The 23,739-nt window shown below is 39.7% G+C and overlaps 1 protein-coding gene across 2 annotated transcripts in view; it reads right to left on the bottom strand.

Annotated features, from left to right (window-relative positions):
- Positions 1–4,363: 4,363 nt before the first annotated feature.
- hace1 (HECT domain and ankyrin repeat containing E3 ubiquitin protein ligase 1) overlaps positions 4,364–23,739 on the bottom strand; it is a 49,759-nt gene continuing 30,383 nt past the window's right edge. Inside the window, exons 20-24 of one of the 2 annotated variants that reach the window (XM_041987668.1) lie at positions 18,338–18,469; positions 13,351–13,449; positions 8,690–8,760; positions 8,501–8,614; positions 4,364–5,895 (exon numbers count right to left, since the gene is read on the bottom strand). In XM_041987668.1, coding sequence (XP_041843602.1) covers positions 5,793–5,895; positions 8,501–8,614; positions 8,690–8,760; positions 13,351–13,449; positions 18,338–18,469 — 519 coding nt within the window. In that variant the 3' untranslated portion in view covers positions 4,364–5,792. Of the gene's footprint in view, positions 5,896–8,500; positions 8,615–8,689; positions 8,761–12,289; positions 12,381–13,350; positions 13,450–18,337; positions 18,470–23,739 lie in introns of those variants that run through there. The other variant, XM_041987669.1, reaches the window with a different exon arrangement.

Genomic DNA, 23,739 nt, shown 5'->3' with positions numbered 1-23,739 from the left:
TAGGTTTAAGCCATTTGGAGATATACTGCAGCTTGTTAGCTAAGAAATAGTGATTAAAGTTGGGTAGGTCCAATCTACCCCTGTCTTTAGTCTGTTGTAAAGTTTTTAGACTGATACGTGATGGCTTGTTTTTCCATAAAAATGTATATGAGTCCAGTGACTTAAACCAGCTGGAGGATGGTTTAGTGGGTAACAGTGAAAACAGGTAGTTTACTTTTGATAGAACCATCATTTTAACTGTGGCAACCCTCCCCATGAGTGATATGGGTAAGCGCCTCCACCGTGAGAGATCATCCTCTATTGTTTAAGTAGCTGGACATAATTTAGCTTTGTTAGTTCTGATAACCTGGGGGAAATGCTTATGCCTTAATATCTAATGTTTCCAGACTGTATTGTAGTATTGGGTGTGTTTTGTAAGTCACAGTTAATGGGCATAACAATAGTCTTAGACCAGTTAATAGAGAAGTCAGATATTGATGTGAATGTGTTAATAAGTGTGATTTTCTGGGGGAGAGATGCTGGTGAGTTCTGGAGGAAAAGTAATACATCATCAGCATAAAGACTTATCTTATGTTCTATATTTTTGGCATGGATCCCTTTAATCTCTTTATTTTGTCTTATGGCAGCAACTAAGGTTTCAATACGAATAACAAAGAGTGATGGAGAAAGCGGGCAGCCCTGCCTGGTGCCTCTCTGCAAACAGAAGCTTTGAGAAGTTTGATTACTTGTCTTCACACATGCATTTGGGTAGTTATATAATCTTTGAAAGATGACCCATACCCAAATTTGTTTAATGTTGCAAATAAAAATTTCCAGTTCCCTGCAGGAAAATGGTGGTGCTGCAGTCTGACAACACACCTATGCTCCTGACTTCATCAGAGTAACATTTCTGGGATTTCTTTTTGTTTGTTTTGTTTTTTAAACTTGTCCTGTCCAGCATGGTAGCAGGCAGAATAATGGTTTAGAATTATGGGACGTATATAATCTTGCTGGACCCGACCGAAGGCGACAGATAAAAAAAGGAGAATAATCAAGAGAAGTGAAAAGGTAAGTAGTAAAAAGGAAGAGACAAAGACATGGTAGAAAGAAGGCAACCCTTCAATCCAACCTAACACCAGACAACCAACTGTTACACCTGTGCACAAACAAAACAGAGAATTTCTGTTTTTTTAAGTCAATTGTTTTCCTTTGTTTAAGGTTGCAAATAAAAATTTCCAGTTTACTCAGTCAAATGCTTTTCCTCTGTCTAAAGAAATGACTGTGGAGTCCAGATTATGTAGAGTAGAATAATCTATAATGTTAATTAATCACTGCATTTTAGTAGAGGAATGTTGACCTTTAATAAAGCCTGTTTGGTCAGGATGTATTATTAGAGGGGTTATTTTTTTCTATCCTTCTGGCCAGAGCATTGCTGATTATTTTAAGATCTACATTTATTAATGAAATTAGACGGTAACTCAATGGAAGTGTCAGGTCTTTTCCTGGTTTTAAAAGTAGAGTAATATTGGCTAGGTTCATATTTGAAGGTATTTTTTGTTTTTCCTTTATTTCTAACATCATATTGCAGAAGGTGGGTGCCAGCATTGTCCAGAATTTTTTGTAGAATTCTGCTGGGTAACAATCTGGACCTGGAGCTTTATTGTTGGGCATATGCTAGAGAGCTTCATGAAGTTCATCAACTAAAGGAGGTGAATCCAAGACCATTTTGTTTTCATGTTTTAATTTTGGAAGATTGATGTTACTAAGAAATTTGTTTTCTAGATATAAGGACCATTCTCTTTTAAAGTAGCTGATAAACTCAGGATCTTTAAATAACGACGTATTAAATTTCCAGTTTCTAGTTGCTGGTTTATTGCTCTTATTTCTCAGAGTGAATGATACTGGTATGTGATCACTACTGCTAATGGGGTGGATTCTGATTTCTGACATGTCACTCATCTGCTAGTTAAGAAATAATCTAATCTAGAATAGGAATGGTGAACTGAAGAGAAGAAGGTGTATTCTCTTAGTGTGGGATGGTGAGAGTGCCAAGCATCACAGACCAAAATTCTTCATGTACTGTTTTACAGTTTCTGAGGATTTCCAGACTCAATGAGCTCCTGTGGTACTTTGTTTGTCCAGTATAATGTTAAAATCACCTCCTATAATTAGTGTGTTATCTGAGTGACCATAAAGTGAAGAGGGAGTGAAAGAAGGAGGGATCATCAACATTTGGACCATATATATTTGCGATACATAACTTAACATTTTTAATAAATAATGTAACTTTTATAAATCTGCCTTCTGGATCTATGATTGTATTATCTATGTCAAAATTTAACCTTCTTTAATAAGAGTTGCTACTCCTCTCTGCCTAGAATTATAACAAGCTGAATACACGTGTGGAAACTGGGTTGTTGAAAGATCTATTGCTGAGTTTGAGTTTCTTTGAGTAATATTATATCTGTTTTCATTTCTTGCAGTCGATTAAAATTTTTTAATCTCTTTTCCCTTGTGCCAGCTCCAAGCACATTCCAAATGACAAATGTGAGTTTGTTCATAAACCAACCACAGAGAAGAGGGCTATATGCGTAATACTGAAGCGCGTGTGCGTCCCACTGCTTCTCCGCAGCTGGTTGTGACAGGGATGTATGTGCGCTTGTGCTGTTCTGTGTGTGTTCCTGTGAATCATGAAAAGTGCTGATGTGTATATAATATAATGACAAGTGGGATTACCGTTAAACATTAAAGGGTCGGAGAGAAGAAGTGTAAAGAGTGAAAAGGGCGACAGTGCCAAAGAAAAAAAGTAATTTAAAAAACTCATCTGTGCTGAGAACAGTGTAGTGGAGACGGGCAGTGGATTTACTGTTAACTAAATTATCTTTTATGGCAGTTTTATGGATATAACATGATCTAGTGAGAAAACAGGAAAATTAAAGCACATACCAAGTCAGTAGAGCCACGGAGTGATGTCCGGGTCGCGGTACAGCTGTCCATTAATAAATAATTTATCCACCGCGATGACAGCGCGAGTGCCTTCCATGATGGATTTCCTCCTGATGGGAAACGGGACTCTCCGTCGGTCCAGAATCTCTCTCGGATATTGGTTGTTTACTCCAAAGTTTGTTCCCTTCAGTTCGCGGCCCTGGTTCTTCACCTGCTCCTTCTGTTTGAAGCTGACGAACTTCGCTACTATGGGTCTTGGTCTGCTGGACCCGGGTTTCCTCCCGCCGAGACGATGGACTCTGTGAAAGGAGATGTTTTTCACCATTTCCTCCGGGAGCTTCAGGTGGGTTTTGATGAAGTTTTTCACCGTGGTCTCAGGGTCCTCCTCCGTCTGCTCTGGAATCCCTGCAAATACCAGGTTCTCTCTCATGCTCCGCGCCTGCAGATCGATCACCGTTTCCTTCTTCTTATTTTCTTCCGAGAGATGGGTCAAGCCCTCGGTGAGGGATTTTACCGACTCTCTGAGACCGTCATTTTCTACAGCCAGAGTTTCTACTGCGCCTGGAACTCCTTGTGGAGAATTTCTACTAGGCACAAACGTGCATCAAAACTACTGAGTTTCTTATCTATCGAGATAAGAACATCCGTTGAGTCGTTCCCCGGTGGTGAAATAGCTCCAGGTGAATCCTCATTTCGCTGTCTCTTGGCCTTAGATGAGGTGGAGGTGTTGTTTGGTTTCCCCATGACGATTCTGTCGTAACAACGATCAATAAAATCTGTCAGGCTGGCCAAATCCTCCCTGCTGTGCTCCAGAGTGTACCTTTTAAAGTCACTATTTTCCTACTTTAAAGAATATTTTGATTAGGCTGGTACAAAATACAACTGTATGAAAGCATAAATGTTTGAGCGTGCTTAGTTTGAATCTGCCGTCTCACCGGAACGACGTCGCCTACAGAATTAACGTCACTTGCTGTCCAACAGTCCCTCTCTACTTCAGCATTCCTGAAGAATTGGGATTTTAAACCGTATAGTCAAAAATGCTCCTGGAAAACATCTCCTACCCTACCTACCTACCTTTAAGGAAACCAAAAGATTGTATAAGATCTTATCTTTGAGTCAATTTTCCATCAGAACCAGGAAATCCTCCACGAGAACCAGAACCTGGAGAAGGGAAGGGGTGATGCAAAGAAAGATGACCTTTATCTGAACAAGAACCAGAACTAAAGCCAATCGGACCAGAACTCCAAGAACATGGCAACAGGTATGTTCTTCAGAGGAAACCCTGGACAGTTTTGCAGCTCACCTGTTTTGACTGTTTTGACTACTATGATGATGGGACCTCAATGTCTACACCTCTCTAGTCACACATATGACATTGAGACATTAAAGACATGTTTCCATTTGCAGGTGACGGGAAAGACCACCAAACCAAACTGGATTACATTAACTAGTTTTTATTAGATAAAATCTTAAAGCACCACATATGTTTCAAGGGAAAATACATGATCTGTAGCATAAGAAAATTACAGTTTCTGTACAAAAACAAAAAACATTTCAGATGTTTAAAACATCGTAGGTCCCTTTACAAACAAATAGAGAGGAAACTACATATATTTATATGATATATTCATGACATGATCACATCTCTGTCAGTGTGGTTGTACAGCAGAAAAAAGATAGAAACAATGAACGGATTCCAGCTGGTTGTTTTTGGCACAGCAAATCAAACTGTTGTCATGCGAACAAATACATATTGCTTCTCATTAAAGTCTGATAAACAGGACAAATAAAAACAAAAATCCATTTCATAAGATTATCTGAATCAAAATGAAAAACTCTACAAACAAACATGCAGGTTGTTCTGGAGGAATAAGGAATGTTCCAGCAGCTAGAACAAGGAGAAAATTCAGATATAAATCTTCATTCTAAAGCTCTGATGTAGACGACAACTGATGAAATCTTTTCTGCTCTCTGATTGGTGCAGCAACTATGTGGTCATGGTTGGTGGTGTATTATTTTCATTTTGGTTAACAGTAGGGCCACCAAAACAAGGCTTTCATTTATGGCATTAATCCCATGTTCCTTCAGCAAACACCTGTTGAGTTTTACTGATGTACCACTGCATTGGTGATACATTCTTAATTCTTCAGCTGTTTTCCATGTCATGCTACTTGTCTCAAATTTAAAAGCTAAAATCAAATCTAAGTGCTAGCTAATTAACAGTTTTTTGTTTGTTTTTCTATTTTTGTTCTGAGCACAAGATAAAACAAGACACAAAAATAATGGCTCATTATTCCAGTTTTGATTTGGTATAGGAAATAAAAAATGAAAAACTAGCAGGTGTTTTTTTTTTCTTTTGTTTTTCTTTGACAATTAACAATTTACCTCCCATCAGTCTGCTGCTGTTCATCTCAGACATGGAATTTGACCCATTTATTAGTTTAATTGTTGGTCCACTCGAAAAGCTCCTTAAACTGATGGGACATTCAATAAATCTGCATTTCAATACAATGATCTTCATGTGACCTAAACTGTGAATATGATATGTTTATTTTCAACCTGAGAGCATGAAAACAATCTAACTTCTAGATAGAAAATCAGGATTCCAGAATTCTTGCTTCGCTCAAACAAAACACTGACACTGATGTTTGTGCACAACATTCACTTTCTTTTTAGCCCACTGTCTCTGTAGCAGCTATAATAATAATATTAATAACAATAACAACAATAATAACCACCAGGATATCCCTTACTTGTCCAGCAGAAGCAGCAACTGACATAAGACGGGGAAAAAAAAAAAAATCTCTGAAAGGACGTGAGATGGAGGTTGAGTGCAGACATCCCCAGCAGCAGGACAGGAGGGATGTTTAGGCCATGGTGTACCCGTAGCTCCCACAATGCAACGCTACCAGCAGTCTGTCTCTCAGAACCTCCTGGGTTGGGTATTCTGGAAGTTTCAGCATGTTGATACTAGTGATGTAAGGAGATGGGGGCAGGGAGGCAGGACAGGACAGGTCAGAATCACCAACATACAGCTGAGATAGGAAATAACATGTCCTTTTAAACCCAAACAGGACTGGGTCCAGTTCTGGTCAGTAAATTATTGGGACCACTGTCCTCGTCTCAGAAGACGTTCAAGTCATTTGTTAACAAACATTTGGGTAAAGGTTCTTCAGGTTTTCCTCAGGCCATTTTAGTCTAGTTTAACGTAAATGTACAGTAGTCTGTCTGTTGTGGACAACGACTTTTGACGTGGTTCATTAACAGTGACTTTCACGTAGCTGTAATGCAAGCTAATTAAAATGATTGAACATGACACCTGTTCCTCTACTAAGACCGTAAAACTTTGTTGCTGATATTTAACTTGGGTCCAGGTGGCTATTAATTGGCTTGGTGGCCTTGGTGGAGTATCGTGAAGAGACAAAACAGCGAATGACAAATAACGTCCAACAAAACTAATGAGGGAAAGCCCAGCACCTGTGTTTACACCATCCTAATGTACTACTGCTTTTACTATTAAAATAAATAATCAATATACGTATGTGATTGTGTTAAAGTCATATGCCGGATATCAAATAACAAGTTAATAATCAATACTGGATGATTGTTTATATACATATATGTCCAATCCAATACAACTTTATTTATAAAGTACTTTAAAACAACGATAGCGCTCGACAGAAGAATGAAATCAATCAAAAATTTAAAAGAAAAAAAAAATCAAATATAAGACAAGTTATACATGCATTCACCTTGTATTGTATGTAGAAATAAGCACCTGTGTGATTACACTGTAATGCCATATAACCTTTAGTGAGAGAAGAAAAGTAAAGTTTGATCGGATTGCCCCATGGGAGTGGTCAGAGCCAACCATGCCATTAGCACAACACCATTAGGTGGCAATTTACGAAACAATGTTGAGTGACTTTTGTAAGACAATTATATCTAAAGTTTTGGAAAAACAGGGGTGGGCAGGGATGATGATCAGAACATGTCATGTCCTGTCAAAATGTTAATTACAGTCGCAAATGTATCTAATTGTTTTAAATGGGAATGGTAAATGATGTGTACTTATATAGCCCTTTTACCCAAAGTACTTTTACATGTACGTCACATTCACCCATTCACTCACACATTCACACACTGTTGGCAGAAGCTGCCATGCAAGGTGCTCAACCACAACCCATAAGGAGCATTTGTCTTGTTTAAAAGAAAAGAGCTTGTTTAGAAGGTGACAAGATCAGGGTGAGGGAACTGGAAAAGTAGTTTGGAAGAAAGGGCCAGGATGGCTAAGATTAATTATAAGAACAGAACGGAGCAGAAATTAACATCTGGAAAGGTGAAGAAGGCCTGGCAGGGGTTGAACATCATGCTGGACAGAGCCCCCAAGCCTACAGTATCTGACCATCCAGAACCTGCTGCCTCCGCTATGCACTCAGACAATTTTTTCCCCCATTTCAGCCACAGCATACCAACCACCTGGACCCCTAGGCCCTCTTACCATACAGTCACTGTGGATGAGGAGGCTGGTGGCCCCCATTCTACAAAAGGTGAACTTGCACATGGCCTCTGGCCCTGACAGGGTGAAAGGCAGGGTACTCAAGGATTGCTCAGCTCAGCTATGTGGAGTCCTTACCAAGCTATTCCAGTACCTTCTGGACTCCGGCTTAGTCCCCATCCAGTGGAAGAAGTCCACCATTATCCCAGACCCACCCGGAGGACCTGAAGGATTACCGGACAGTTGCCCTCACATCTGTCTTGTGTAAATGCATGGAGAGGATTGTGTGTCACCAGCTTTCAAATACACTGTTGGAAAAAAACTAATCCGTTTCAGTTTGCCTACAAGGAAAAACGTGTAGAGGATGCAAGTCTCTTTTAGACTGTGTCACCAAACAACTGGATTCCTCACATCCACACACCAGGATTTAATTCATGGAGTTCTCTTCTGCTTTTAACACCATCCACACAGATACTCTGCTGCACTGCCTCTCTGACCTATAGGTCCACCCCACAGTGATTTTATGGATTAGGAGCTTTTTAAAGGACATGTCTCGACAGGTTGTTTTAAGTGGTTTTAAATCTAAAACATCAGTTTTAAACACAGGACTGTCCCAGGGCTGTGTTTTGTCTCCTTCTCTCTTCTCTGCCTACACCATAAATATCACCTGTAGCAGAGGAGGAACACATGGAACAGAGAGGACTAAAACTATCAGCTTTGAGCTTTTCCGTGTTTTCAAGTTTCTTTTGTTTTTTTTTTTTTTTATTAAATACATCCAGGGACTGTTTTCCATGGACCTGGCCAGAGGTTTCAGCTACAAACCGAATCAGCAGAAAGAGTTTCATCCTGAAATGTTCAGCTGGAATGTTTTCAGAGAAAAGACTCTAGATGGTTTTAATGACAATAAACAACAACACAGCAACTTACCTGAATACCACCACAGATTTTACTATTGTTTGCTTTTAATTGCAGAAAAATATACAGAATTACTAAATAAAGGTGTTTAAAATAAATAAATAAAAAAACTTAGCCAGTCCAGGATAACTCGATAAAACATAAATAAAAGCAGGTGATTACCAGGTACTAGAGGTGGGCAGCAGGTTGGAGGTGTATGGCACAGCAGCGATGGTGAACTTCTGTAAACCACTGCCCCCCATCAGATAAGCAAAGCCGCCATGAGGAACCCTGGAACTGATATTTGATAGATCAGGGGTTTAGATGCTGTATATTAAGACATAAACACTGACTTGCTTTCAGCAGACAAACCTTCCAGTGACAAACTGAAGCAGCAGAACACGTTCTTCTTGGGACAGCCTCCTTACCACTTCCCAGAACCACTGCAAGAGTTATGTGATTATTAATGTGATGACATAACAGCCTGTAAGGTAACATCAGTGTCCCCACAAACCCAGTTAATGTAGTCAGAGTGTGGGAGAGGGTCCTGGCTGTGGAACACAGAACGGGGTGGTGTCAGACGCCGGACAAGGTTGGATGTCCGACTTTGCCCTCAAACTGTTTCGATTAGACTATTCTTCTCTTTCCATATCAGAAGAGCAGAGGGGAATTTTATACATATATCAACCTATTAGTCTTATTGGAGTAGCCAGTAAATTGTTTTGTAAAATGCTTGCGACGAGACTGGAGAAACCCTTACCATTACTCATACATAAAGACCAAACTGGATTTATATGGAATCGTCATTCTCTCACAAATATAAGTAGATTGCTTATCTTGATACAGGTCTCAAGACAAACAAATTTAAATGCCTTCGCCATGTCCCTGGATGCCAAAAAGGTGTTTGACCAGGTTGAGTGGTGTTACCTATCTGATGTTTTGGAGAGGTTTGGACTCGGGGGGGGGGGGGGGGTATTTTGTTAAATGTCAGGACACTCTAAGGCTTGTGTTGTGACCAATGGCATGAGATCGGAGCCTTTCCCACTACGCTGGGGGACAAGACAGGGTTGCCCCTTGTCCCCACTGCTCTTTGCGCTGCCACTAGAACCCCTGGCTGAGGCCATCAGGCAACATGAAAAATTTAATGGCATCATAATTTAAAATACAGTTCATAAGTTCGCACTGTACGCGGATGATATTGCTGTTTTTAACGAAACCTGAATTGTCTATGTCTTCTTCCCTCTTTATTATCCAAAAGTTAATTTTGACAAATCAGAAGTTATGCCACTGGCTACCTCTGCTATCTCTACTCTACCTTGCATCTGACCCCTTATACACTCAACAAAAGAGACCGTAATACCTCCCCTCTGTGCAATAAGTGCACAAAAGAGGTTGGTACCTACTTTCATTATTTCTGGCAGTGCAAGCTAAGCAGAAGCTAAGCTGAGCCACTCAGTTCTCAAGAACTGAGTGGCATCTTCCAAGTGGCAATTAAGAAAGACACAGGCTTCTTTATTCTTGGTCCTTCCTTTAAAGCATTTAAGCTTGACATGCTTACAGTTTAAACTGTGTGACAAGTTACTTCTGTTGGCCAGAAAATGTATTTTAATTAATTGGATTAAAGACAAGCCACCTACTGCCATGCTATGGTATAGGGAGATCTTTCGGGTGCTCCCTCATGAGAGAATCAGTGGTATAGTGAGAGGAAATGAATGGTTTTTCACAGAGGTTAGGTTTCCTGTATTCAGATATCTACCAACAGATCTGACCCAGGTGATTTTGGGGGATCAAAACACAATAACATGGCCAAGCTCAGATCGGTTAAATTTATAAAGAAATTTAGTTTTTCTTTTTTTTGTGTGTGTGTGTGTGTGTGTGTGTGTGTTTTGTTACCTGCTATCTGACCTGATTGTATCTTTCTAGGGATTGTTTGTCTATATGAAAATTGATTTGGTGACCTGATGGACAATGGAAGGACTTCCCAGGCAAAGTAGATGGCAGCATTACTTATGTTTTATTTATCACTCTTTATAAGACCTAAGTTTCTGTCAATGATGGCGGCATAATGTGTTTGTTCTGAATAAAACTTCAATAAAAATCTGTTATAAAACAAAAAAAAATGCAACAGTCTACAGTTTTAATGGTGTTTGTATTGTAGTATTAAAAGTAATGACTGTTTTCCACTTCGTGTAGTTCTGCTTTCATACATGTTTCATAGGGAGTATTTATATTTAATGAGCATGACTTGACTGTTCTGTTAAAACTTTCTTTCAATAATAAGTTACACTTTGCATTTAAATGACAAACTAATGACTGTTAATGGTAAAAAAATTGATATTGATATCCTCAGATGTTCAAGAGCCAACAGTCTTTTTGAGGCAGGAACTGACTTAAATACTGGGAATGATGGTGGATTGACTGGTGTCCAAAAAATTAATCTGAGACATTTCTTTCTTTTACAAATATTTGACAGCAATAATCAACCAAATAAACACCTTACCTGTGTAAACAACCAGATCGTAGCTGTGGAAACAATCTTTAACAAATCCTGTGGTAAAGCCTCTGCTCGAGGTTGCTAAATCCTCTGACGTCTAAACCTATGCGGACAGTTCCACTACACCATGATGGTTTAGCCAGTGTGTGCATGTTCACGGTAAACCTATGACAGCATCAGCCATCGAGCCCCGAAATCACAGTGAAAATGACCAAAATGGCAAACAGCTGCATCCACCTCTGTCCACTGTGACGCTTGGTGGAGGATTTAAAGCACAGTCAACGCATAAGTGGATGTTAAACGCATGGCATAATTACTGAATTTAGTTATCACGAGTGCCAATGCCGTAAGCATTGAGGCACACATATTACCATCACTCTGCGTTTATTATGGGTGCCAATGCCGTAAGCATTGAGGCACACTTATTACTATCACTCTGTGTTTATTATGGGTGCCAATGTAAGCGTTGCACACATATTACTATTGCTTTTTCTGTTTCTGCTCAAAACGTTGGCACCTATCTCCTCCTACAGTTTTGACTCTACCCCCACAAAAGTTATATCAAAACATGTGTCTCAGCCTCGCAAAAAAATGCAAATTTTGGTCCCATAGGAATGAATGGGATTTGGGGCAGACCACCTCAAAGACTCAAGTCAATTTGGAAGCCTACAACTCAGCCATGCTTTCACCTAGAAACATCATTCAAACTTTAAACAGGTCGCAGTGGATAAATCTATCACTGGCTTGAAGGACATTTTCATCTTTTATGGTTTTGACAAAACTGCAGTTTAAGTTTTAGGAAAAATCACCAAATCCCCAAACTACACACCCTCTCTTCCACTGTAGTTTTTTTTCACAAGAAAGAAGTTGTCTCACACCGTGAATTTTTGGTCTACAGACAACTTATATATCAAAATGTGGCTTATTAAGTTAGCTTCAAATGGACAGTAGCTCATTTTGAGCTTGGATGTACAGATTTTGAGCTACAGAGCTCCAAATGTCACAGAGTCTCCCAATGACTTCAGTTAGAGGCTGTTTAGTGATGGGATGTTCGGCTCTTTTAGAGAGCCGGCTCTTTTGCCTCGGCTCCCAAAGAAGAACTGTCTCTTTTGGCTCCTGAACGGATCTAATTTTAGCATCTTTTTTTGCCCCAAGCTCCAAAAGTTTTTTTTTACTCCAAAAACTTTTACTCCAACTGAAGTCCTATTATATCTACTGTTTTCCTTCACTGACCTGTTGTGTTTTAAAATCGCTGGTGTTTAAAGTCTGTTTGCAGTGGGGTAAAATAAATTACATCTCCATTTTTCCTGAAAGACTTCATGTGAGGTTTTAACCCTTCGCTATCAAACAGGAAGTACCTCTAACTCTGCACTCAGTTGACCAAATGACATGAAATTTGCCAACTGTAATTGCTGTTCCAACCTGAACATGTTGATCTATGAAATTTATTTATTCATGCTGCTGAGATCACCTAACTGAATGTCCAGATGTTGTCAGTGTCATAGCTCCGCCCCATGGCAACAGGAAGTCCCTTTCCTATCACACAGGAAGTGCGTCTAACTCAGAACTCTGTTGACCAAAAATCATGAGATTTACCAGGTTAATTAAGATTCCCAATCTGAACATGTTTGTACATGAAAAATTACTACAGCTAGTGACCACCTTAAATTCTGCAGGTTCTCCAATCATGCTGAGATTGATGCCATTTGTTTTCTTTATCAGCTTTCAACTTGAGTACATCTGGATGTTCAAATGTTGTCAACGCCATAGCCTCGCCCCGTGGAAACAGGAAGTCCCTTGGCCATCAAACAGGAAGTGCGTTTAACTTGGAACTCAGTTGACCAAATGCCATGAGAATTGCCAAGTCCCAATTTAAACATGTTTGTACATGAAAAATGGCTACAGCGCCACCTAGTGGCCACCTTAAATTCTGCAGGTTTTCAAATCATGCTGATATTTGGAAGTTTTGATCATCTTAATGTATAGACCCACTGGACAACTCAGTGACTGTGTCAGCAAGCAAAGTATGAGGAATGAGGAGTGATCAGTGATGAGGAGTGGAAAGTGAGATCGTGGAAATGCGACCACGCCTCCACAGAGCCTCGAGGCAGACTAGGGCAGCCCAGAGACCCGGCCCTCAGCAGCAATCCTGGAGCACGAACCCAAGCCACCCCACATTGAAGACGACCCCAATCTCAACCAGAGGGAGGTAGAGGAGAGCCCGAGTCAGAGCCCCCCACGGTCACGGGGCACAGGCCCCGGCGGGGCAGGAAATTATTTTTTTAAATTGTTTACAATTTTAGACCCGTGTGACGTGACAGTTTAAGGGAAATGCATATTTGTTTAATCGTGTGTTGTCTTAAATGAAAGAATCTAAGTGGTTCTTGCATTTGTACAGAAGTTGGAGCTACTTTTTAGCTAGTTTATCTGGCCACGCCCACTTGATGTCCGACCCCACCCACTGTCCAGACCCACCCTGTTCTGCAATCCGCAGCCTGGGGTTATTGGTGGTCGAAGAGTAATAGAAGAAGAAGCCCACCTGGATGATGGGCTCCTGAGGGTCGTAGCCACTGGTGTACTCAGTATTCCTGCACCAGTCCTCCACATCAATCTCCGGCATCCCCGACAGCAGGAGCTCCTGGAACAGCACATATATACACATAAACACAGAGGTGCAGAGGGACACAATCACTGTTATTAACGAGGTGGCCAAGGAGATTCAGGAAATAAAGACTATCTAGACAAAAATTAGGACAACAATAAAACAGCATTGTCTAAGAATAAATAAATAAAAGGAAATCCATCTCTTCTCATCTTAGGAAGTCACAATCTCCTTGGGAAAAGATGGCTGCTGAGGGCAAGAGTGGTTTATTGGGCTCCACTCATGCCCCTGGTATTTTACAGGTTTTTTCATTGTTAATGTGTGTTTGGACCTACAACTTTTTACCACACAACAAAAGCAACTGGGTTGATCTAAACAGTGGTGAACAAACTAAGCTTTATATGTTTGGACATAGACACCTTACTCTGTATGCCATCTGGGCATCAAAACGCCTGTGCCAGAGTGACAGAAACAGTGCACACAGGTTGCCATCACTGCAAAACAGAGTGTATGCATCTAAACTTCCACTGGTGCTTATACTTTTGGCTGGAGATACACATCTGAATCCCGGCCCGACCACGCTGGAGCACCAGGCTACCTGTGTGGAGGTGATGCCTGAAACAGGTGAAGCAGCACAGGTGGCACCACCCCTGACCACACCAGTGTCTCACGCAGTGGAGCTGCAGGAAATGTTGGCTCAGAGCCACGAGATACTGGAGCAACGTCATGCCGAGGAGTGGAGCGCATCAGAGCCCTGTGTGAAGACAACGGATCGCAGCCACACCGGTGAGTCACTCCACCTGATAGACCCCCATCTGAGGACTGAGCCGGGAACAACTATGGCTACTTGCGAGGCTTTGGCAGCTGTGGGTGGCGCGGCGGGCTTTTGCTGTTGGTCGGGAGAGGGAGCGGGGCTAATGCGGGGCGTGCTAACCTCGGTGGGGGAACAGACAACAAGCTACAAACGTGCTCAGATGGCTCTGACTGTCACGCTGCACAAAAACAAAAGCAACACTTATTCTTCCAAACTGTCAATCATGCTGGTGTGCTCTGGGAAGTAGAGTGTAAACCAAAGGGAATACTAGGCGGTTAATCAAACATACACAGCCTTATTTCCAAATACGATCAGATCTCTGCACTTCTGCTGGATTCAAACTTGGACTATCTCTGTTTAACAGAATCATGGCTTCATAGCATGATGTGGATCATAACACCAAATAACACCAAAACCAACATGTAAAAAAAAACAAAAACCCATCAAGCTGGAAGCTCATGAATTTTGCCACAATTTTGCTTCTTTTCTGCCTTCTTCCGCCCAAATAATGAACTTGGTGAAAGTAGATTTGCTTAGGCAGCTTTGCTTAGTACTTAGGCAGCTGCCTCCGCAACCCGACTCTGGATAAGCGGCAGAAGATGGATGGGTGGATTTATCCCAATTATTGTGCATTTACCTTTACTGTAGCATAAAATTTCTAATTTCTCTGCAACCTTTCACAGGCTTGCGAACCGTCCTCCAAAATGACACCTTGTTCATCTATTTTCTTTAACCCAAAAACAAAATAAAAAGAAAATGCAACAAGCATATCTTAATCCATTTGTTTGGAGAGGAAAACCTTTCTTCTGCTTTAGTGTCCTACTCAGGCAGCCTCTTCTGCAACCCTCACGGAACTAAAATAAAGCAACTCAATCGGAAACGTGTGGAAGTGGAGTAACGTTTTCATAGAAAATATGAGCTGATGTGGATCTGATGCCAACAACAAGTCTGTAAAAAGTTGGAACAGGAGCAACAAAAAGCTGGAAAAGTTATTGGTGCAAATCAGAAAAAACTGTATGAGCATTTGACAACTAATTATGTTAACTGGTAACAGGTCAGTAACATGACTGGGTACAAAAGGAGCATTTCAGAGAGGCAGAGTCTCTCAGATGTAAAGATGGACTCATGGACTCAGGAACACTTCGAGAAATCAGTCTGTGAACATAGTTCACCCTAAAATCCACAAATGCAGGTTAAAGGTCCATCATTGAAAGAAGCCAGATGTGAACAGTTTCCAGAAAACCGCCATCTTCTTTGGACCAAAGCTCACTTAAAATGGTCTGAGGTAAAGTGGAAAACTGTTCTGTGGTCAGATGCATGACAATGTGAACTAGTTTGTGGAAAGCATGGACGGCGTGTCCTGCAGACTAAAGAGGAGAGGGAGCATCCAGCTTGTTATCAGTGGACAGGTGAAAAGCTGCATCTCTGATGGGATGGGGCTGCATTAGTGCCTATGGCGTGGGCAGCTTCCACATCTGTGAAGCTCCATCAATGCTGAAAACTACATGAAGGTTTTAGAGCAACATCTGCTCCCATCCAGACGTCTCTTTCAGGGAAGGCCTTGCAGGTTTCAGCAAGACGATGCTGAACCACATCCTGCATCACAGCAGCATGGCTTCACAGGAGAAGAGTCTGGTTGTTGAACTGGCCTGCCTGCAGTCCAGACCTTTCACCAGTACACAACATCTGGAGCGTCATGGAAGAAGAAGTCCAGCAACCAAGGTCCAGAATTGTAAAGCAGCTAGACTCCTGCATCAGACCAGAATGGGACAACATTCCTCTCCTAAAACTCCAGCAACTGGTCTCCTCACTTCCCAGATGTTTCCAGACAGTTGTTAGAAGAAGAGGAGATGCTACACCATGCTGAACACCACCCTGGAACTACTTTTTACAGACGTGTTGCTGCCATCAGATTCACAATCATCTCATATTTTCCATTCATCCATCCATCCATTTTCTACCTGTTATCCGGGGTCCAGCCTTTCTCAAGGACAGTGGTTCCAGAGCCCAAACCATGCATAAAGGTGAGTCCAACTATATCTAACAAGAACTGCTCAATCTTGCTCACCAGCTCAGGCTCTTTCCCCACCACAGAGGTGACGTTCCACATCCCTAGGGCTAGCTTTTGCAGCTGGCGATCAGACGGCCAGGGCCTCCGCCTTCAGCCAACGCCCAGCTCACACTTCACACGACCCCTACGGCTCCTCCTGCAGGTGGTGAGCCCACAAAAGGGGGGCCCTTGTCACCCTTTCAGGCTGAGCCCGATCCATGCCCCACCTTCAGGTCTGGCATCAGAAGAGGGCCCCGGTGACCCACGTCTGGGCAAGGGAAACCTGGATCCATCACTTTTATTCATAATAGAAGCAAAAAGCTTATGTTTTTTAAAAGCTACAGTTCCCTATAGCAGTGTCATGCAGCTGAAATCAAATCAGCACCATTATTGTTGTTCTTTAGATTTTCAGAACAAGCTAGAAAAAAGGGTTACAAAAAATATATCTGTTATGTAAATCAAATCCATAATAAAGCCAAACTGGTAATTACAATACTTGCTAAATGATATATGTTGATAAAATGTAAAGATGTTTATTTATTTTAGACATTTAGGCTTGTATTAAAGAAAGTCGCTGTACGCTGGTAATTTGTCCGGTTTTATAATTGTAGATTTTAGGGTTGTAAAAGTAAATACTTAATACATATTTCAAACATATTGAACAGCCAAACTGTAAATTACTTAGTAACTAGATGAGGATGTGGTGAGGAAAAGTAAATATGTGGGTGTAATAAGATAGTCTATCCCCAACATTTCATAAATTACAGCGTTTGCCTGACATCTACGACTGACATAGAGAGCAGCCAATTGAAAGGGGAATAAAAAAAATTAAAAAACAAAACTTTCTCAACACCTGTCCGACTGTATCCGGAGTCTTCATGTATCAGTGGTGTTAACAATGTGAACAGATGATAACAACCTACCTGCTATGAGGCAAAGTAGGGCTCTACTGTCCCAAAGGAATAGGCTGATTACCACTGATATTGTCCATTCAAGCGAATGATTACAATCAAAACGGTATCACTTTCGTTGTTGGTAGTGCCTGATCACGGACAACACGGAAAAAAGTGTGTCCCTCTGTGTCATAAAAGCCTTCTAACGATATGTCTTTCCTCATGAGGGTATTATTAATCCCGTATAGGCAACATTGTGTAAAGAAAATAGTCAAATGGCAGAAGAAGCGTTTATTAAGTGACTTAATTTATATGTAGGCTCCATAGACAGGCAAAATTTGAATGTATTTCCTTACACACAGCACTTGATATGTGGCCAGCAAAACAGAATAATAATCACCATATAACAAAATACTGTTAAAAATAATTTTGATTAAACTTATGACAACACTGTATAATGTTATACTGTAGCATAACATTAATCCAAAACATTTAACTGGGAATAAATTTGGCTATTTACAGATTATTATTCCAGGCAAGGGAAACCTGGATCCATTGTTTTTTTCCACCATAGGGGTTTGTTGAGCTGTTCTTTTATCTGGTCCCTCCCCGAGTGATCAGTGTGCCATGGGTGACCCTAACAGGGGCATAAAGGCCGCGAAAACACAGATCCTAGGATGTTCAAGAGATTGTTGATGTTGATGAGATTTGGAAATCATTCTGTTTTTATTTACATTTTACACAGAGACATGACTTTTTGAACTGGGGTTATAATTAATTATGAGAAGTAAATGTCTAAATTAAATATAATTTTAAATATGCTTACACAGCTGGTAAGTTTCCAACAAATTTAAAATCTGAAGGTTTAACTGATCAAATTGGTTGGTCTGGGGAAATTTAGAGAGCTGCTGAGTTGTCTGCGAACAGTGCATACAATTCATCCTGAGAGGACTAATCATTCTGCTACACTATTGATCTCTGCTCACATGTATCTGTCAGCATAAATAAATAAATGTTGTGTTAAGGAGACGGTGGCTCCAAGGTGACTTCTTCTTCTCCCCCCATCCAACACACCTAATAAATCCCACCTTAGCTCAGATGGGTGTAACATGGAGGAAAAGGTGGGGAGGTGGGTGATTTTGGGTGGTTTAAAGATAAGAAACTTACCAGTTCATATTCATCAAAAAGCTGAATGAGTGAGGGAGGAATGAAGGTGTGGAATCCCTGCAGAAAGGCATTTATCTGGGGCTGAATGGCCCGAGTCATCCTCAGCTCCGTCACCAGCTGGACATACTCAGCCTGAGAGAAGAAACACAAACCCAGACAGAGCTGATGAATTACTTGTAAGACAGCTCCCCCTGCAGGAAAATGGTGGTGCTGCAGTCTGACAACACACCTATGCTCCTGACTTCATCAGAGTAACATTTCTGGGATTTTTTTTTTGTTTGTTTTGTTTTTTAAACTTGTCCTGTCCAGCATGGTAGCAGGCAGAATAATGGTCTGGATGCTGTGTTGTGCCAAACAAATTTGCTTTGCCAAGGGGCATAAGGCTCCTCTTGTAAATCAAATTTTTTTTTATTTAGAATTATGGGACGTATATAATCTTGCTGGACCCGACCGAAGGCGACAGATAAAAAAAGGAGAATTATCAAGAGAAGTGAAAAGGTAAGTAGTAAAAAGGAAGAGACAAAGACATGGTAGAAAGAAGGCAACCCTTCAATCCAACTTAACACCAGACAACCAACTGCTACACCTGTGCAGAAACAAAACAGAGAATTTCTGTTTTTTTAAGTCAATTGTTTTCCTTTGTTTAAGGTTGCAAATAAAAATTTCCAGTTTACTCGGTCTAATGCTTTTTCTGCGTCTAAAGAAATGACTGTGGAGTCAGATTATGTAGAGTAGAATAATCTATGATGTTAATTAATCTAAGTATTTTAGTAGAGGAATGTCTACCTTAAATAAAGCCTGTTTGGTCAGGATGTATTATTAGAGGGTTTTATTTTTTTCTATCCTTCTGGTCAGAGCTTTGCTGATTATTTTAAGATCTACATTTATTAACGAAACTGGACGGTAACTGGATGGAAGTGTCGGGTCTTTTCCTGGTTTTATTAGAGTAATATTAGCCAAGTTCATATTTGAAGATAATTTTTGTGTTTCCTTTTTTTCTAATATCATATTGTGGGTGCCAGCGTTGTCCAGGATTCTTTATAGAATTCTGCTGGATAATAATCTGGATCAGGGGCTTTATTGTTGGACATATGCGGGAGAGCTGAAAGACACTGAAAAAGGCCATTTTACTTTCATGTTTTAATTTTGAAAGCATAATGTTACTAAGAAATTGATCAATATTCTCATCTCATCTCATTCTCTATAATGCATAGCAGCAGCTATTCTTCCTGCACAATTTATATGGTGACTATACAACAACACACATTCACACTACTTATAACAACACTTAAACACATAACACGTAACAAAACAAATACATAACACATCATACTGTACATCTACTACAAATAAAACATTAACATGTCACACAATTAACTAACAAAATCAAACACACACCTTTTGGCAAGTTCCAGCTGAATATTTAATAATACACAAAATAATCATTTAACTTAAAGTAAAATAAATAAAATGACACAAAATAACATAAAATGCCCATAAGTTCATTACACACCAAAATAAAACCATATATATTGTTTTGCTGTATAATGTGTTTTGGGAGTTAATTCCATTCTTGCATTGCTCTATAAATTATTGTGCGTTGAACTGATATAGTTTTAGATTTTGACAAGGTAGAACAACCTCCAACACAGGGCTGGACAATAATTCAGTATCAATTTATATCACAAAATACTTTTATTCAGTAACGGTGATATGAGTTTTAAACATTGTCATAAAAATTTCACTGAAAGCCTGAAATGCTTTTTCTGGATCTTTTTCTAAAAACACCTTTGACCAATTATTATTTTTAACTGTTTCAAATGTAACCTGATTAAAACTCTGAAATGATCTTTTCCTTATTACTTTGGGACGAGGTTCTGGAAGCTTTGGCTTCCTCACAATTGCAATGAGATTATGGTTACTGCAACCTATTTGCACGGATATGGAATTAGAGCAAAGTTCAGGTGTATTTATAAACATGTGATAATACAGGTAGAGTACCATCACTCGAGTGCCAACAAATTCTCGTTGGTTCATTGATGACGTGTCTACAAACTGCAGATTTAACTCCTTACTTTCATTTTCATTGAGCAGGAAACGGAATTCCAGTCTATGTTTAAATCATCCATAAAATATATTTCATGACGTGTTTTACTGACATTAACCATCATTTAACAAGTTTTGTCTAAATACCAACTGTTAGCACTGGGTGGTCTGTGACAACATCCTATTAATATCGGCTTGAGATATTGTAAACACACTTGTAGCCAGAGTACGTCAACATCTGATGACATAAGCTCCCACCTAACTATAACAGGTCTTTGAATGCAGCACGCAACCTCTCCTCCATATGCATTCCTGTCATTTCTGAAATCATTATATCCATGTATCATCACTGATGTATCCTCAAATGTAGAATCTAAATGAGTCTCTGATACTGCCAATATATGTAAATTATTCTATAATCTGCAACTTCGGTCAACTTATTCCTGATACTGCATGTTTATATGGGCTATTTTAAGAACTGTCTTTGGTAATTTATGTGACATTTACAAAAAATAAGTATTTTACTTTTTGTTTCATTGTGATAAATTCATTTCTGGAGCAACACCAATTACAGTTAAATTTTAAACATGTACACAAACATTCACTCATATACACAAAATCACACATTATCTGTTGTATTATCACTCCAATTGTCATACTCACAGTCCTAAATAAGCAGAACTCCTTTCAGGTTCTTTCTCTTCTATTTAACTCAGTGTCTTTACAGCTGTTATCAAGTAAAACCAAGATCCTTTTTTGTCGTTTATGGCTAACTTCCAACATGACATTTATGGTCAATTTCAACTTGTCTGGCAAAAACACTCACCTGCTTGTAGCCTTCATACCTTTTAATTTACAACAAATACAGTATAACCAAAATTATTTTAAATCATGTTACAGTTTAAGTTACAAAATTAGTCTAGCTTTTAAATTATAGTTCATATTTCTGATTAAATAAATTATATTTAATTTCTTATAGACTAACAAATTTTAATTTTTGTAACACATCCCAGAACGTCTGTGATTTAAGCTTTTACCATCTTCTTTTTCCGGCTTATTTCTTAGTGCTTCGTCTACCTCTCAATAACCCATCTCCTCATTACATCTATCTCTTTTACCATGATGCATTTCACCCATTTCAGCTCATTTTTACATGCAGTTCTTTTAACTTTGTCATCACATGATTCTCACCGTTTTTTGCGGTCTCTTCATTTTGTCTTTATCCGATTGACAATGTCGGTCTAATTGTTTGATTGAAGAAGGTTTCTGCTGTTTTATAATCCTGAAAATATTTAGTTTCCTCGTTGAAAGTTACTTTGAGTGTTGCCGGATATATCAGACCATGTTTTATTTTTGCCTGATGTACTTTCATCCTGAGATCCTTGAACTGCGCTCTTCTTTTAGACACCTCTGCTGTTAAATCAGGGAAAATTTTCACTTTCTTTCCCCTGAAATTCATCACTTTTTCTTTCTTTGCTATTTGTAAAACAGCGTTTTTGGCCATGTATCTCTGCATTCTGACCATCACTGGTCTTGAACCAGATTTTGTTGTCTGCCCCACTCTGTGCAATTTCCACTTTGAGTTGTTAAGGAAGATTTTTATCTTTAAATACCTCTCTTATAGAAAGGTGCCATGAATTCTGTAGCGTGTCCCTTTTCCACATCTTTGTTGAGCGCCAACTCCGTATCAGCTAGTTTGTCTTTTCACTCCTTCAGTTCGACCTTTAAGAAATCCAGTTGAGGCTGCAGTTTATCTATTGCTTCGTTTATTTCCTCTCTTATTATTGAGCGGATTAATGCAGCAAATTCAGGTTAACTCCTCCATGGTGCCGCGTCAACTTCCATCCTGATTCTCTCAGGTGTGACCGGTGAGACACTTGGTGAGTCTTTTTTCAGTTTTTTAGGCATCAGAGATTTTCCAACTTCAGTTCCACTATTAACAATTTTTAAACAATTCTTGTTCATTTTGAAAGATCCACCTTGTTTCTTAACTATAATTACTTTTAGGAGTTCGGCATCCTCAGCGTCCTCACCACCTGACATTGGACATGACGTGACGGGTGAGCAACCTTGATATTACCTTCTGGATTTTTTACAGAGCAGATGGTTGTTTTCTCCTTGTTTGTTTTTAACTGATTAGCCGGAAACCTTCCAGATTTGTTGCCATGTTCAAAGTTCTCCAAGCAAAGTCTTTCTTTTTTTTTATCTAATATTTTGTTAAGTTCAAGTTTAGCTTTCCTTATATTGTTTAGTGTGTTCAGTGGGAAGCATGTGTGTGTGTGTGTGCATCCCACTGCTTCTTCGTGTGCATGTGTATCATTTCCTGGATTTGGAAAGGAGCACATTAAAGTAAACATTATTAATCCCAGAGGAAAATTGTAACATATTTTCCATTTTAATCATTTTGAAATAACCTTTTATTTCTTCTAGTAGAGCAGAAGAAAATCTAAATTTATCCCATTTTCTCTTAATAAAGAGACGAAACATCATTAGCAGAAACATCTTTCCATGCTTCTCCTGGTCTGAATGAAGACGGTATTTATAGCTGTAGCTTTACAGGAAGCAGTCAGACAGCCAGTAAGGAAGCTGCTTATTTATTCTGGACAGTCTGAACTCATCACATGAAGAAGAAAACCAGATGGTGGAAACAACATGAAATCATCTCCAACTGTTTTCTTGAACATGACAATGAGTTCACTGGACTCCAACAGCTTCCACAGTCACCAGATCTCAATCCAATAGAGCAGCTGTGGGATGTGGTGGTAGGGAGTTTAGGGGATTCTCATCATTGACAAGTCTGCAGCAACTGTGTGATGTTATCATGTCAATATGGAGCAAAATCTCTGAGGAATGTTTCCAGCACCTTGTTCCATAACAAATATTAAGGCAGTTCTGGGGAAAAAAAGGGGTCCAATGCAGTACTAGATGGTGGTCCAGATGCAGTGGATGATGGATGGAAGTTGGTAGATGTCCTGATTCTACCAAGACGATCTGCTGGTCTGGGACATACTCGGGACATTCAACAGCTTTAACGTGACTGTAAACGTCTAAAAGACAGCAGTTGTACTCATGACACTCTAAAATCTGCCTCCCCACAGAAATAAGGAGTCACTGTGTGGATCCCACCTCTTCGTCACATAACATCATCTTAATCAGAAACCACTTCTTTGTCCAAAATGAGTTAAAACAACAAAAACTATCAAGACCATTTCAAAGAAATGAATAAAATTCTACATCAGTGCAGAAAATCTACTGTCCCAAACTGAGCTGAGTTCACCGACATCATCTTTGATCTTAAAGGTTCCATATTATACAAAGTTCACTTTCTAAAGGGTTTCTAACAGTCATATGTGTCC

The sequence above is a fragment of the Melanotaenia boesemani genome, chromosome 6 (genome assembly GCF_017639745.1).
Source record: "Melanotaenia boesemani isolate fMelBoe1 chromosome 6, fMelBoe1.pri, whole genome shotgun sequence".
Classification (NCBI taxonomy): Eukaryota; Metazoa; Chordata; class Actinopteri; order Atheriniformes; family Melanotaeniidae; genus Melanotaenia; species Melanotaenia boesemani.
This window is presented reverse-complemented; position numbering and strand designations above follow the sequence as displayed.